The 14951-nt window shown below is 43.4% G+C and overlaps 2 protein-coding genes across 3 annotated transcripts in view; both read left to right on the top strand.

The window, feature by feature from the left end:
- The first annotated feature begins 808 nt into the window (after positions 1 to 808).
- LOC130115959 (claudin-8-like) lies at positions 809 to 1927 on the top strand. Its single transcript, XM_056283850.1, has one exon. The coding sequence runs from the start codon at positions 809 to 811 to the stop codon at positions 1892 to 1894; it is 1086 nt and encodes a 361-aa protein (XP_056139825.1). The 3' UTR covers positions 1895 to 1927.
- A 5035-nt stretch (positions 1928 to 6962) lies between these two features.
- LOC130116038 (glutamate receptor ionotropic, kainate 1) overlaps positions 6963 to 14951 on the top strand; it is a 34413-nt gene continuing 26424 nt past the window's right edge. For both annotated transcript variants that reach the window (XM_056283962.1, XM_056283964.1), the window contains exon 1: positions 6963 to 7557. In XM_056283962.1, coding sequence (XP_056139937.1) covers positions 7473 to 7557 — 85 coding nt within the window. In that variant the 5' untranslated portion in view covers positions 6963 to 7472. The remainder of the gene's footprint in view (positions 7558 to 14951) is intronic.

The following is a 14951-nucleotide window of genomic DNA, read 5'->3' as shown; positions in this document are numbered from 1 at the left end:
ATATTTGAGCCTGTAAAAATAAAGGTAAAACACATCTTATTTGTGTCTCTGTCGACAGTGTTTCTATGAAATCCTGACCTGAGTGAAACCATAGGCAATATCAGGTGAGACAACACAGGGGAGAGGCCAAGAGAGAAAAGTGGTGGGGGTGCAGTAGAAATGTATTTGGACAGTTTTCTTACCAATGAAGATTAAAATATTCATCAAAACAATGCAAATTCTTTAAATCTTACAACAGCAAATATCTTTGGATGCACCCACTCACAAACATATTTGGAGAAATCATAACCGACCCCCCCCCAAAAAAAGAGAATTATGCAGATGATGCAGCTAAACGTGAGACTACATGTCAGTTTATGAGTGAGTGAGTAAGAAGCCAGGGTGATGAGATGCGTCACATCTAAGAATATCAACATTGTCTTTATCTCATATCTTATATTTATGATGTGATCAGCTGACGGCTGAGATACTGGAGGCACCGCTACGAGAGAACGAACCATAAACAGAAAATCAGCAGAAGCCCTTCTTACCCCCATTACCCTGGGCCAACCAGGTAGCTGTAGAGCACCTCTCCCATAACAAACACTACCTCACACCACACTCTCCCCCCCTCACATCAGCAGACGCCCTTGCGTGCCTTGGACACGTCTCAAATTCAGCACATCATCCCTACTCCGAAGCGCTGTCATACCACTGGAGTAACAACGGGCTTCTTTTTTTTTTCCCCTTCCTGAAATGTTGTGCGATAAGGACATGTCGTGTTGACCTGGGCCTTGGACTGATTTGGAAAGCACGACCACGCTTCACAATGGTTCAAGGGATTTCTGAAATAGCTGCGGTGTGTGTTGGCCTAGTCGGCCTGATAGGGGCAGCTGCGACCACCGGGATGCCGATGTGGAAGGTGACCGCCTTCATCGAGGAGAACATCATTGTTATGGAGACCCGCTGGGAAGGTTTGTGGATGAACTGCTACAGACAGGCCAACATCAGAATGCAGTGTAAGGTGTACGACTCCCTCCTATTTCTGCCCCCAGACTTACAGGCAGCCAGGGGGCTGATGTGCTGCTCTCTGGCCCTTTCCGGACTGGGGCTCCTAGTGGCCCTGGCAGGGATGCGATGTACCTCCTGTGTTCAAAATAACGATCGTGTGAAAACCATCATCTTGATGGTTGCGGGTGGCATGCAGTTCATGGCGTCCATATGTGTCTTCATCCCCGTGTCGTGGACAGGTCATGTGATCATCAGAGACTTCTACAACCCTTTGCTGATTGACGCCCAGCGCAGGGAGCTGGGAGAGGCTTTGTATATCGGCTGGGTGACAGGTGCTTTTCTCTTCGCCTCAGCTGTGTTGTTTGTGTGTCGGCGTGTTTCATCAAACAAGGACTCGTTCGACCCGTACCACCCGGTCAATATGGTCAGGTACAAGCCAGTGCTGAACCAACCAGCCCCGTTCAGGTATGAGCCTGTTTCAAGCATTTCCAGTATGAGGGCAACTCCAAACCAGCCCATTCTGCAGAGCAACAGCTTTGTTGGTAACCAACCAGCTCAAGTGATGCAAAATGCACCTCTGTCAAACAACGTCGGCCTCAGCAGCCTCCCCGCTGTGTACGACCCACGGCTGGTAGGAAACGGGCTGTTGCTTTACCAAAGCAACTCGAGTCGCCATCCCTCTACTCGGAGCTCTAACTTTGTTGGAAGCCTGCCTACACCAGGAAACTCTTTGTACACGAGTCAGCAGACTTCTCCATATTCATTAAGTTATGCAGGCAATCCGTCCGTGTCCTACAACTCCAGTTTTCATGCGGTTCCACAAAATCCTGTTTTCATCGGATACAGCAAATCAGTAGTTGCACCTGAGTCTCACGGCGGCAGCAGTGTTGGTTTGTACATATAATGAAATGGGGAGAAGTTGCACTGCTCAGCTGTAAAAACCATACTATCACATCACTGAGTTTATATTGAGGTACTAACATTATGTATATAGTGACGTCAGGTTAAAAACCCCTAAATCAAGATGGTTAATAAGGATTATCGAACTGCAGGAACAAACGAGTGTATGCTGTTGTTGTAGTACTCTGTTTTGTAGATAACACAATGACCCAGATAAACCTGCTCAGCACAGCAGACACTGTTTTTAACCTAAATAGAGGCGCTGTTTTCCTAATCGCTACGGGGTTAATTTATTCTCAGGATGTCCTGTATTGTCTCTGTCTGCATCTCAGTTTGTTATTGTTTGAGTGTATTGTGTGTTTGGTTTTTTTTTAAATCATAGTTTCCTCTGCAAGGAATGCCACAAAAACCAAATGAGAATGCTACGCTAAAGGGAATAAAGGTACTCTCTCCAAACACACAGTATTGATTTGGTCCCTGAGAGCCACAATGACTAATAATAAGTCGCTGTAGGTGTTAGTTGGTTTAAAGCCCTCCACAAACTGCACGGTTTGTACAACTTCAGCCGGTGATATGCGGTACGGCCCAGTTACCACCTCGGTTAGCGGGTGTCTACTCGTGTGAATTTAGATCAGATTTTTAAGGGCTCAAAATTCATTCTTACCACATTTCATGAAAGGGGGACATTCCTTGCGGAGAATGACATACTTAAAGTATATTTTGTGCAGTATACTTGAAGTATATTTTGTGCAGTATACTTAAAAGTCCCCCTCCAGTCATGTTTTAAGCCATAAAATGCTCTGCTTGATATAATAAATTCTCTGATGAGTTTTTTCCCCTTCAAAATAAGTTCAATTATCTTGCTAAAATCATGAAGATCACATCTACTCCTTATCCCTCATTAAAAAAAAATCCATAATCTATGAATATGTAAATTATTCCCACCCTCACTTCATATTTTCCCACCCCCTACCGCCTCTGCTGGTTTTCTGTTTTGCTTGCTACTGTACGCTACACGATGGCAAGTGTTAGTATAGGAGTAATTCAGCCATACATGCTCGAATCAGGGACCTCCTGTATCAACCGTTACTGTACGCACAAATTTGTACGTACACACCCATGGGTTTTTTTAGCCCTCCAGATTGTCTGACAGCAGCAGCAAAGCATGATGGTTATTTGTAATTCCTTTCTCCTAATATCTATTGTCTTCCTCTTGCAACGAGCAGTCACCCAGACCTGCAAAGACATCAGTGTTAGCCAACCGGTGTCTAAATTCAGGGGTTACCCAGGTTCTACACTGGTCTCTGAGACAAACTTCAGGGCTAAAAAAATCCCATGGGTGTGTACGCACAAATTTGCCCATATTAATGATTGATGCATGAGGCCCCAGGGCGTCACAGTGCTTAGTGCGGTCGCCTCACAGCAAGAAGGTCCTGGGTTCGAGCCCTCGGGTTGTCCAACCTTGGGGGTCATCCCAGGTCATCCTGTGTAGAGTTTGCATGTTCTCCCCGTGTCTGCGTGGGTTTCGTGCGGGGGCTCCGGTTTCCTCCCACAGTCCAAAGACATGTAGGTCAGGTGAATCGGCCATACTAAATTTTCACTAGGTGTGTGTGTGTGTGTGTATATGTGTCGGCCCTGTGTGATGGCCTGGCGGACTGTCCAGGGTGTCTCCCCGCCTGCCGCCCAGTGACTGCTGGGATAGGCTCCAGCATCCCCGCGACCCTGAGAGCAGGATAAGCAGTTGAGATAATGGATGGACGTTCGAACCAGAAACCGATTCCTAAGAAGAGCAAATCGTACAGGGTCACTGTAGCTTGTTAGGGCCAGCCGGGAGGAGGACACACCCAAGGTGAGTTGGTATGATTGTGGAGCCTTTAACCTCCCCGCTGGCCGCTGAGCCACCAGTTCGCTCTCTTGGGTCGGCATGGCAAGCAGAGCCTCAACACCACCGCCACACCGGGCGGAGGTGAATGTACCAGACGACCAGGATGGATGAGACAGACAAGAGAGATGGCAGGCTGCCGTGGATAAAGAGAGAGACGGAGGGAGAGCTGGAGTGGACTGACAACGCGGGGGAAGGCTGGGCCATGGGCACAGGATCGAGGGAGATGCCACGTGTGCCATGGACAGCAAGGCATGCTGGGAAGGGCCACTGCCAATTCGCTGTCACCACGAGGAAGCAGAGCTGGAGAAGGGGAGAAGGGGTGCGAGGTGCACCAGGGAAAGACAGGGAAAGCTCTCCGTGCCAGCCAGATCTGTGGCTGGCTCTGTCTGCTCTTTGTGTCTTTATGTAAGTGTCATAATAAATGTAGTGGCTGACGATATTTGCCTCCATCCCTCTGTCCAAACCCCTGTGGTATTAGACTTGCCACAGTTGCGTACAAGTGGACATATCAGAATGGTAATGTATTCTTGTTTGTAGGCATGTGAGCCGGATGACTGTAAATAAAGTCCAACCGTTTCAGCTGGGGACGCCCCAGGGTCCAGTTTACACCCCCAAAACTGCACACTCCACCATGTTTGCTGTCAAAACTTTCACTATGCTAATGCAAACTCGCTCTCTGTACTGACAAGTCCGCTCTGCGCCGGAGGTTTCAGGTTTCTTTACCCACCCTGCATTTGCATATTAGACAGCGATTGGCTTTCGGATTTGTGACGTACCAACTCTATTGTACCCGGGGTACATTTGAATCTCAGATTTTAGGGAAGTACACAGACATCTCCCCCCTGCAGTAGAGGAATATGAAAACACCGCCCTGGTGGCAAACTACACGGATACAAGTCAGTATAGTGAAGGCCAGACATTTTGGGGGACACAAACGTAAGAAAAACACATTTTTGAATGGAGGGGTACTTTAAGTATACAAAATATACTAACTTTCAAACTAAAAAAGTACTGAGTATGGCGTTCATAAGAACGTTTGTTGGGACAAAGTTTTATCTAAAGTGCAAGTATCAGCCTATATTATTGTTACATTTTGCTATATAGTAATAATAATGAACTTTATTTATATAGCACTTTTGTTAACAATGTTACAAAGTGCTTTACAAAAGAAAGAAAACTAGACAAGGCAAATGAAATGAGAATAAGACCAAAGGACACGAGCACAGAGGAGGTATAGACAATAAATGAACAAGATTGACTAAACAAGAATAAATACAGAATAAATAAAAACACGTGTCAAACATTTCCCAAAGCTTTCACATAGAGAAACGTTTTAAGAATAGATTTAAAAGAAGCTAGAGATTTATGTTACGTATTCAGCAAGTCTAAAACTAAAATTTAAGTATACTTTTTTTCAAATGTATCTTTTGCTGGTACAACAAAATAAAACTTTATTATAGCTTAAAACATTTTTTTCAATTGTAAACTTCAAGTGCACTGAAGTAGCCTACATTTTTTTTTCCTTCTAAGAGAGGACGTGGAAAAACGTCACCTAGAAACCACCAGTCTGATGAGAAAGCTGATGTGTAGAATATTGAAAGGGATCCTGGATGCAGACTGTCCTTAGGATTCACAAAGAGAGCTGCATATCAGAATTAATGTCTCAGGAAAAGGGGAAACTACAGGCAGATGGGTTTATTTGCGATATGAATAGCGGAGGTCTGAAATGTATTCTCTCGTTTTTCCCAATAGACGCTGAACTTCAAAACTTTAAATTAAAAGTCCGTGTTATCACCCACCAGCAGATGACACCAAATAAGATGCCGTGCGTCCTGGACACCGGACAGCCTCCTTGCACTGCCTCTTATCAGTTGACAAAAACTTGATCTGGATTGAATTAATAATAATAATAATAAAGAAAGAAAAACATGTTAAACACTACAGAATACACGGAAAGGTTTGAATCAGTTCATCTGGGCACAACGTTTATCGAGAGAAATGTTTCCTCACTCATCTAAGTGACCTCGTAGGTATCCCCACCCTGATAAACAATACAGCGGCATGACGACCGAAACCAACGATCGGTTTCATATGCAAATCTCCGTGACCATTAACTAGTCACCGGCAGCCAGCTGAGACTGAGGAGGTCGCTAACGCCCCTTTTCCACTACATGGTACCGGCTCAGCTCGACTCGATTCGCTTCTGTGTCGTTTTCCATTACCGTAACCTCCTCGCCTGAATTTTTTCGCGCGCGTTGATGACGCAGTGACGCAGTGACGCGTTTCTCTGACCAATCAGAGGTCTGCATTGATTTTGGTACCCGCTCCAGTGTTTTTGGAACCTCGACAAAGGCGGTACCAGAAAAGTGGTAACAGTTACCAAAATGCCGGTACTTTCCACTAATGGAAAACGAAAAAAGGGCGAGCCGACTCGGGTCGAGTTGAGCCGGTACCATGTTGTGGAAAAGGGGCCTAATTAGATGAATGATGAAACGTTTCTCTCAATAAACGTTGTGTCCAGATGAACTGACTCAATTTTCTGTGATTTCCTTACATGGGTTACTGAGCATGCATAAAGACACTACGGAATACTGGACACAATATTTTCAGCTCACAATGTAATCATTATATACCTTAATCAAATGTGAAAGTATCGGGTAGGGATGCAAATAGGATCAACAAAAACATGGTACCTGGATATTCCCCTCGATAGGTTTGAGTAATTCGTTTTGATTGGTTTCAATTCAGTCCATAAAGTTAGTGTGTGACACAGTTTCACGAGCTGAATTGAACAATTGAGGTTTGCGGTCTATGAAAGAACAGGAGGCCAAATACATTTATCATTGAGTACACCGTCCGCCGATTGGCCAATTAGGATCATGACATTTAGTTAAGTTGACTAGCTGATGTCTGCGGGTCGACACCACTTAAAGCATCAGCAGCTGCTGATCCACCTGCTCTCCGCCCACCTCCAAGGTAAGATGTGCCTCCCTCTGAACGCCAGGAAACGTGAAACTTTGTTGTTGTTGCCTTTTATAAAACTGCGGGCAGGCAGACAGACAGGCAGGCAGAGAGACAGGCAGGCAGAGAGACAGTTCGAGGTAGTTAATCTTCGGGGTGGGGGGGGCGTCACTGACCAGTTAGAAGATTAGATCCGCGTTTCCATCAGGACTGGGGCAAAGATTTAATCATTCCTCGGTGTACCGAAGCAAAGACGTTGTCGAGGTCGGCCGCTGCCAGATTTGAAGTTAATCTTCGGGACGCGGGGATCCATGTTTGCGGATCAGCGGCTTGACTGCGCCCTCGATTTAGCCGCGCCGCGCGCACAGGCGGTCCCGCTCCGCTGCAGCCCGCGAGTCAAGGAGGCGGCGGGAAACATGAAGCCGTAGCTCCGTCGCCCGGAGCACCGAGACCGAGAACCGGGGCGGCGATGACGCTTTGGGGAACGCAGCGGAGTTGGGGATGGGAACAAGCGGAGTTGTTTTGAGCTGATCCGCGGCAACTACAAGTGGAGGTTTCTTTCTTTTTTCTTTCTTTTCCTGTTATACATCACAATGTGTGAGGCAGAGATGTGGGTCGGACGCCAATTCCTCCGCGTTGTGGATACAAGGACTGGCAAGTTACCAGCGTAAAATAACGAGGAAAGAAAGAAAAAAATAACAACATCAATGTTAAATCTGACCCTGGAGCGAGTACCATGGCGAAAAGGAAGGGACTCTTATTTTCGCTGCTATACTTTATAGGGGAGTTCTGGCTCAGTTCTCAGCAAGTCCTCAGAATCGGTAAGTGGACCGGGACCAGCATGTCTATTTTTTCCTCTCCTTAAGACCTGTTTGATACTTTTGATATTTGGGGTCTTTAGGTTTTCTGATCTTAATGACTTCCTTCGTTATAATACATCTATTAAGCGAATGCAATGCACGTGATTCAAAGTGGACGGAGTCTTTATTTGCCTATAGGGCCACTTTTGCAGTGACAAGTAGGCCAGTAAAAACTGATCACCCCCCCCCCCCCTCCAAGTGGCAGGTGGATGTTAGGGATGCAGAGAGAAGGTGATAACATTTTAACGTCAAAATGTGCTAGATCACCAGTTCTATCAGTTTTTCCATTTCAAAACATGCGGATCAGGGCTGCTGGCGAAAGGTGAACGTGATGTCTGTTGGGGGGGGGGGGCTTGGCGAAATGACGCTAAATAGTTGCCACGATGAGATTCAATATTATACTCAGCAGAGCCACATGGATTGTATCGACTAAGTGGCTTTTCAGGCGTTCGGCCAATGGTATCTGTAAACCGGGGCCTTGTTTATCCAAGTTGCCTGCACAGTGAGCTGTCAAAAGGCCGTCCTGTTCACGTGCAACCTCGCTCCAAACTCCAGTTTAGCAAACAGAGCCATTGCAAGGACTCAGCCGTTTTGCTTTCTGAAGTACGCCAACTTTGACGAAAGCACACATTGAGATGGTGTTTGCAAGCAAATATTTTGGTCTTTGCACATTTCCCATGGGTTATCCCTTATAATAGAAGATTGCATCACAGAAAATGTCTGTTAAGCTGAGGCATTCGCACTCTGCTCCAGTGAATGTCATGGGCAAGTTTCACTCTTGTTCTAAACTTGTTCCACGTCCCGAGGTGAGAATAGAAAAATCCACATCATGTGTATTGCATAATTGCAAAGGCTAATCGGCCAGTGTATCCTCCACGGATAGTCCTGATGTGTACTTTATTTTGTTAATCTCTCTAAATCATCTATCACGCTCTGAGGACACCTAATCTTTGTCATTCTCTCCATGACCCCACTGAGAAACACACACACACACACACACACACACACACACACACACACACACACACACACACACACACACACACACACACACACACACACACATAATCTCTCCCATATGGTATGTGGCTTGGTTCAATTAACATTTCTTGGCAAGTATTGGCATCAGATTGTGACTGGCATTCATTCCTTTCAGTGGGGCTGGTAATAATGGTAAATCTTTTCCCCCAAGCCCTTAAACAACTAACACTAATCTTCTTTATGCCGAAGGTCTCTTCCCCAAATATGGTACTTAGGCAGCAACAAAATCTCATCACTGGGTAGAGGACAGAAGCAGCAGCTTATGTGTTGACCTCCACCCTATCTTTGCTGTGTTTTTAAACTTGGACATCCCATACACTTATGCCATTATATTGCTATTTCCTCTGCTGCTTATTGTATTGATAATTTCTAAAATGAATATCAGCCAGTGGGTCCACTCAAAGCTCAGATGTGATGGGCACTACTGGGAAATGAAATTACATATCTAATTTATCATCCCGTGTAGCAGCTTTATTCTCAGTTGACAAATTCATTAGATGTTGGTTGACTTTCCTGATTTAGTGATATTGGTATTAATTCTGCTATTTTCTGGTTAGGTTGGAGAGCGCCGCTCACTATCCTTTTAACAGAGAAGTCTCAGTGGTGCACATCAAAGGATGCTAGTTGACTGGTTATTGGACCCTTTCGTTCATTCACAGTCTGGCATGGGCCCAGGTTGGAGTGGTGTGTGTGGTGGGGGCTATCAGCGGTAACTGGACCAGGATGGGCAGTGTGGGGGGTGATGGTGGGGTGGTTGGGGTGGCAGTGGAGAGAAGAAAAAAAACACTACGTCATTGTGCTCCCTGGTCCTAAAAGGTTTCCCTTCACATGATTATTGCACAGAGTCACATAATGGAGTCTGGCTTCATTTGATTGCTATCTCGGGGTTTAAAAGACAGGTCCACTCAGCAGTCTAAACCTAAGACATGTTATTTTGCTATTTTGCCAGCTCCCCACACCACAAAGAGAGAGTGGAAGAAAAGAAGAAGGTTTAGCCTGGGGTTCTGCCTGCAGCATGGGGAGAATTTTCTTTTTTATTACCCCTTTGTATCTCCCTACAGCATTGTCTGGCATATTGAAGTTTAGATGGGAGCTCAGTTATCCTGAGAATTACATAGCAATGATTTCAGTTTGTCTGTACTTTGTAAATTATGTTAACCGTAAGCCAATAATTATAAAAGTAAACAAATGGGGGGGAAAAAACCCAGTATGGCATTTAAGTAAAAGGAGAGGGCATCCACTATATTAGATGTTCATATATTTCCCCCGGGCACCTGAACATATATCAATTGCACCAACCTTAAGCAAGCAATAGTTCAACCTTTGCTTAAGAAACCTAATCTTGATCCTCTTGATTTAAATGATTTTAGACCAATTTCTAAACTATAATTTTTATCAAAAATTCTAGAAAAGAGCATTTCCTCATGAGCATTTCCTCTTATGAATAACAATAACATTTCCAAGGAATTCCAATCAGGCTTTTGTGTGCTACACAGCACCGAAACAGCTCTTGTCAAGGTCATAAATGATCTACCATTCGCTGCTGATTCTGGTGATTGTTCAATTTTAATCCTCCTCGATCTGAGCTCTGCTTTTGACACAGTTGATCATACTACTCTAACCGTCTTGGAAAAATGGTTGGCATCTGGAGCTCGGCTCTTGATTGTTTTTGCTTTGATCTCACTGATGGAAGTGTTTCTGTTATTATAGGTAAAGCCTCTTGCTCTCTGGCCGCCCCTCTCTCGTGGTGTTCCTCAGGGGTCGATTGTGAGTCCCTTGTTGTTTTCAATTTACATGCTTCTCTTGGGGTACATCATTCGTAAACACAATGTCCAGTTCTGGTGCTATGCGGATGGCACTCAGCTCTATGTCCTGCTTAAATCTGGTGAGACAGGTGACTTGGTCTGTGTCATGTCATGTCTCACTGACATTAAGTGCTGGATGTCTTAGAAAATCTGAAATTCTTCTATTTCGCCCACCAAATGCTACCAGCTCCCTGCAGTCTAATCTTGGCAGTCTGTCCACCAATGTTAAGTCTGCTGCCCATAATCTGAGGGTGATTTTTGACCCTAATCTCTCTTTTGATGGCCAAATAACTGGAGTTGTAAAATCGTGTTTTCTCCAGCTGAGGAACATCACTAAAATTAGATCCTTCATATATTTTACAAACCTTGAAAAGGTTATCCATGCTTTTATTTCTTCATGTTTAGATTACTGTAACTCTGTATACTTAGGGCTGAGTCAGAAAGGCACTTCCTACCTCCAGTTGGTACTTTTAACTAACTCTAGGAGATGAGACCATGTTACACCCATCTTTGCCTCTCTTCATTGGTCACCTGTAGTTTTTAGAGTTGATTTTAAGATGTCATTGATAACTTTTAGAGCTTTACAAGTCAGGGTCCAAGTTACATTTCAGAACTGTTAGTCCCCTTTGAGCCTGAGATCCTCGGGTAGGGGTCTTCTGGTTGTTCCTAAAACACGCCTTATCACCAAAGGTGACCAGGCTTTTGTTGTCCGGGCCCCTCAGTTGTGGAACCCCCTGCCTGGGAATCTCAGACTTGCAAATTCAGTGACATCTTCTTTTTTTTTTTTGGTATTTTCTGCCTGTATTTGATAGCAATAGTAGAGAGAGAGAGAGAGAGAGAGAGAGAGAGAGAGAGAGAGAGAGAGAGAGAGAGAGAGAGAGAGAAAGGAAAGGCAGGGGATAGAGGGGGGATGACATGCAGCAAAGGGCCTGGGCTGGATTCGAACCCAGGCCACTGCAGTAAGGACTCAGCCTTATGTGGTACGCACACTACCAGGTGAGCCACTGGGGCGCCCCTGCAGTGACATCTTTTAAGTCTCTTCTCAAAACTCACTTTTATGTAAAAGCTTTTTCATAGTAGCTTTATTTTATTTTTTGTAATTTTTCAGTTAACAAATTGCTCTCTTCCCTTTTCCTCTTATTTTATAGTGCTATTTGTGAGGTGCTTTTTATTTTATTCTCTTACAATGTTTTTTGTGTCATTTTAATGATGTTTTATTCTGTTCTGTGAAGCACTTTGTAACCTTGTTTTGAAAAAGCTGTATAAATAAAGTTTATTATTATTATAATATAAAACATTGATTTTATCTTGGTTTCTTTAGACTTCAGGCACAGTGATAAGTACAAGGGGAGAATACATGCTCTGCTGCTTTGACAGGATTTGGTACACCTCTAGCACAGCTGCCGAAGCACAATTTATCCTGTTATTTCCGACTTTCCTGTCCTTTTAATCGTTTGTTTACCAATAGCTTATTAAATTGGAACACATTCATCTATGTGCCATTTGCAAAAAAGACGTGTGAGATAGGACAATCTTTTTTTCCACGTTTGTTGAGTAACTGTCTGAGTGACTGTCTAAAACGAATGTATTCACAGTTTTGGTTTTATTGCTTCGCTGAATTATTTTCAGCGCTTTGATTTATTGCTGGCCTACGCCATGAAATGCTGCAGAGGACATGAAAGTGTAATGATCTGTGATCAGTGTGGTAGCATGTATGGCAACTCTTAATTTTGAGTGGTTTGTGGTCAGGCTAATTAGTCTGTGGGGCAAATACAATTTTGTATACCAGAGACCACATAGGGTCAAATTCATGTCAGAAAGACGGATAGTAATTGTTAGTGTGTACAATATACACTATTTTTCAAGTATGTCAGCTTTTATCTAAGTGAATAATTTCATCAATTATTTGTTTTTTTATGATAATTAAGAAGTGTTGCAGCTTACAATGACTTTTACACTCAGTTACAGTACAGTTACTAGTCTTAAATCAATCAGATCAGTTCAGCCTGAACTACAATCGATTAGGCTCGAACAGGGTATCCAGGTGCTAGATTGTAACTTTTCATGCTAGGCGGAGAGGATGATTTGACTCGGACATAAATGTCATTTTGGACATTCAGCTTTATCAACATTTGCATTGGTCAGAAAAAAAAAATCCAAGATAAATACTGGATTGAAATACCCCAAAACCATTAAGATGTTTAAATTAGCGTAAGATATTAGAAATGTTGTACAAATGATGATAAAGAGGTCGAAAATTAGTTATCAAAATTCCCCTGATTTGGAATTCATATTTAATTTTCTGATTCTTGTCTCAGTTTTCACAGCATCTCTGCATTGGTCAAATTGAAGGTAATATTTTAACTGTTAAAGTAATGGTCTTGGTGTTGCTACTGTACAAAAATCCAGACCATTAAAAGTAGCCATGTAAATGATAATAAGTGAATGATCATAGCTATATGATGGTGCCCTGATGCAGAAGCCTTGAACCACTTATCTTCCAATACTGCATACAACCATCGGTATATTCGTGAATGAACATTTAAGCATTATGGGCTGTGCAAAGACAGACCATATTTACAAAGTTACTTCACAGAGAGAGAGAGAGAGAGGGAGAGAATTAGTTGTACTTAGGAAGTTGTGTGGCCAAGCATGGATTGGTAAAATTCTTCATTACACAGAAATATTTTTCTCAAGTTAGGAGGATGAATGTTTTTTTCTTTGAAAACGCATGTCCAATAAAGCAAAATTACAAAGGAGACTGTGCACGCGTGTGTGTGTGTGTGTGTGTGTACACGCTGGCTTTTAACAACAATATCATAAAGCATTCAGAGTCCTTCAGCGGCCTCCGCTGCATATTTAAAATGCTTAAAAACTATACTTGTGCGTCACTGCTGACTGAATAATAATGAAGGATTAGTCATTTACCACAACCGTATTGTGCCAATCTTTCTTAATTGCTTTAAAGACAGACAACGTCAAAAGGCTGCTCAAAATATCTAATTGACTTTACATTTCTCTGTGCTTCAAGGATGCTGACAGACTGCTGCCTAGCAAATTGGACTCACATAGTCAGCTCCTCCTTCAGAGGCATCGAGGATCTGAAAGTATGATGAGATTGCTAGAAATCTATCTGTGTGGCACAGGAGCGCACTCGACCATTACTTCCCCTCATCTCTCTGCACTGCATTTCTGTGTCTGCACATGGCGGTCATCAACGCATAGTTAGGGCACATCGGCACCGTTTGACAGCAATGTGTTTATATTTATTCTCGCCTTGGTAAACCAACATTTTTTTTGTTTTTTGGCGATCAACATTTTTCATTCACATTATAGTAGTCTTGAATGTCTGTTTTTACATTTATTATGAGGTGGGTTATTTGGACGTAATTCATTTCTGCATCGGTTTGATCAGCCAGTTAACAATGCCGGGCTACAGTAGCATGTCATTCTAGTTCAAGTGCTTCTGACTGACCATACCGAAATAAGAGGCTGCCCTTATTCTTTATTTAGGCAGCGGATACGTCCCTGAATGTGTCTGTGTCCTCGATCAGTGGTCGTCCATTCACAGCGTATACCCCTGTAATGAAATCTACAGCAGCGCGGAGATAGATTGAGTTTGATGAGATGCACGCCAAGTGATCTGAGGCTACAAAAACAGAAACCTTGGAGAGAAAATCACCGAAGACGGTCTATTTTTCCTCTCCAAAAGAAATAAACAAAAAAATAAATAAAAAATACAAGACAAGCTATAACCTTGTTCAAGTACGATGCTTTTTGAAAATAGCATAACCATACCCCTCAATCTGTAAATACTAAACCAGGACAGGGTGACCTGAATGTTTATCTCTACATTCCTAGAAAACAAGGTCTAGGGAATTAACTGAGTCTCTGCACTTGATGCAAACAAACATTATAACTTGGCTAGAAAAAAATGAAAATCTCACACAATGTGTTTGTCTTTTTTTTGTGCAAACAAATTGCAGGCATCTCGAGGGAAATGCGAGATGGGATGCACAGCCCTGGCGGTGTTGAGAGAGAGAGAGAGAGTTGCTGTGTTTTCACCTGGGAATTTCATATTCCAATGAATAGAATTAGGGATTTAACCAGGTCCTAGCAGCTGCTCACTGAAGCTTGGTAACCATAATTAGGATTGGCACTTTCAAGCATGCTTCTAGTGACTGGGGAGTCCAGACAAGGCTCTCTCAGTTTGGGGTTGGAGGCTACGCTGCCAGACCAAAGAAAAAGGTCATTCACAATCAAGGTCCCCAGGGGGAGCTTTTTAAATGCCATTTTCTCCTTCAACGTCAGTGACAACTTCACAAGTGATTTTGCTGGAAAGTACGATGAGCTCTTTTGCCACGTGTGGCCACAATCTTCCAGAAGATGGGTTTGCAAACTGCATTGCAGTAATAACGAGATTTGTGTTTCTGATTCACGAATTTGAAAATTAATTGATATAATCTGAGAGCATTTGATCACGTTTGTCTCTGTTTAGCCTCACACACA

This window comes from Lampris incognitus, chromosome 7 (assembly GCF_029633865.1).
Source record: "Lampris incognitus isolate fLamInc1 chromosome 7, fLamInc1.hap2, whole genome shotgun sequence".
Classification (NCBI taxonomy): Eukaryota; Metazoa; Chordata; class Actinopteri; order Lampriformes; family Lampridae; genus Lampris; species Lampris incognitus.
This window is presented reverse-complemented; position numbering and strand designations above follow the sequence as displayed.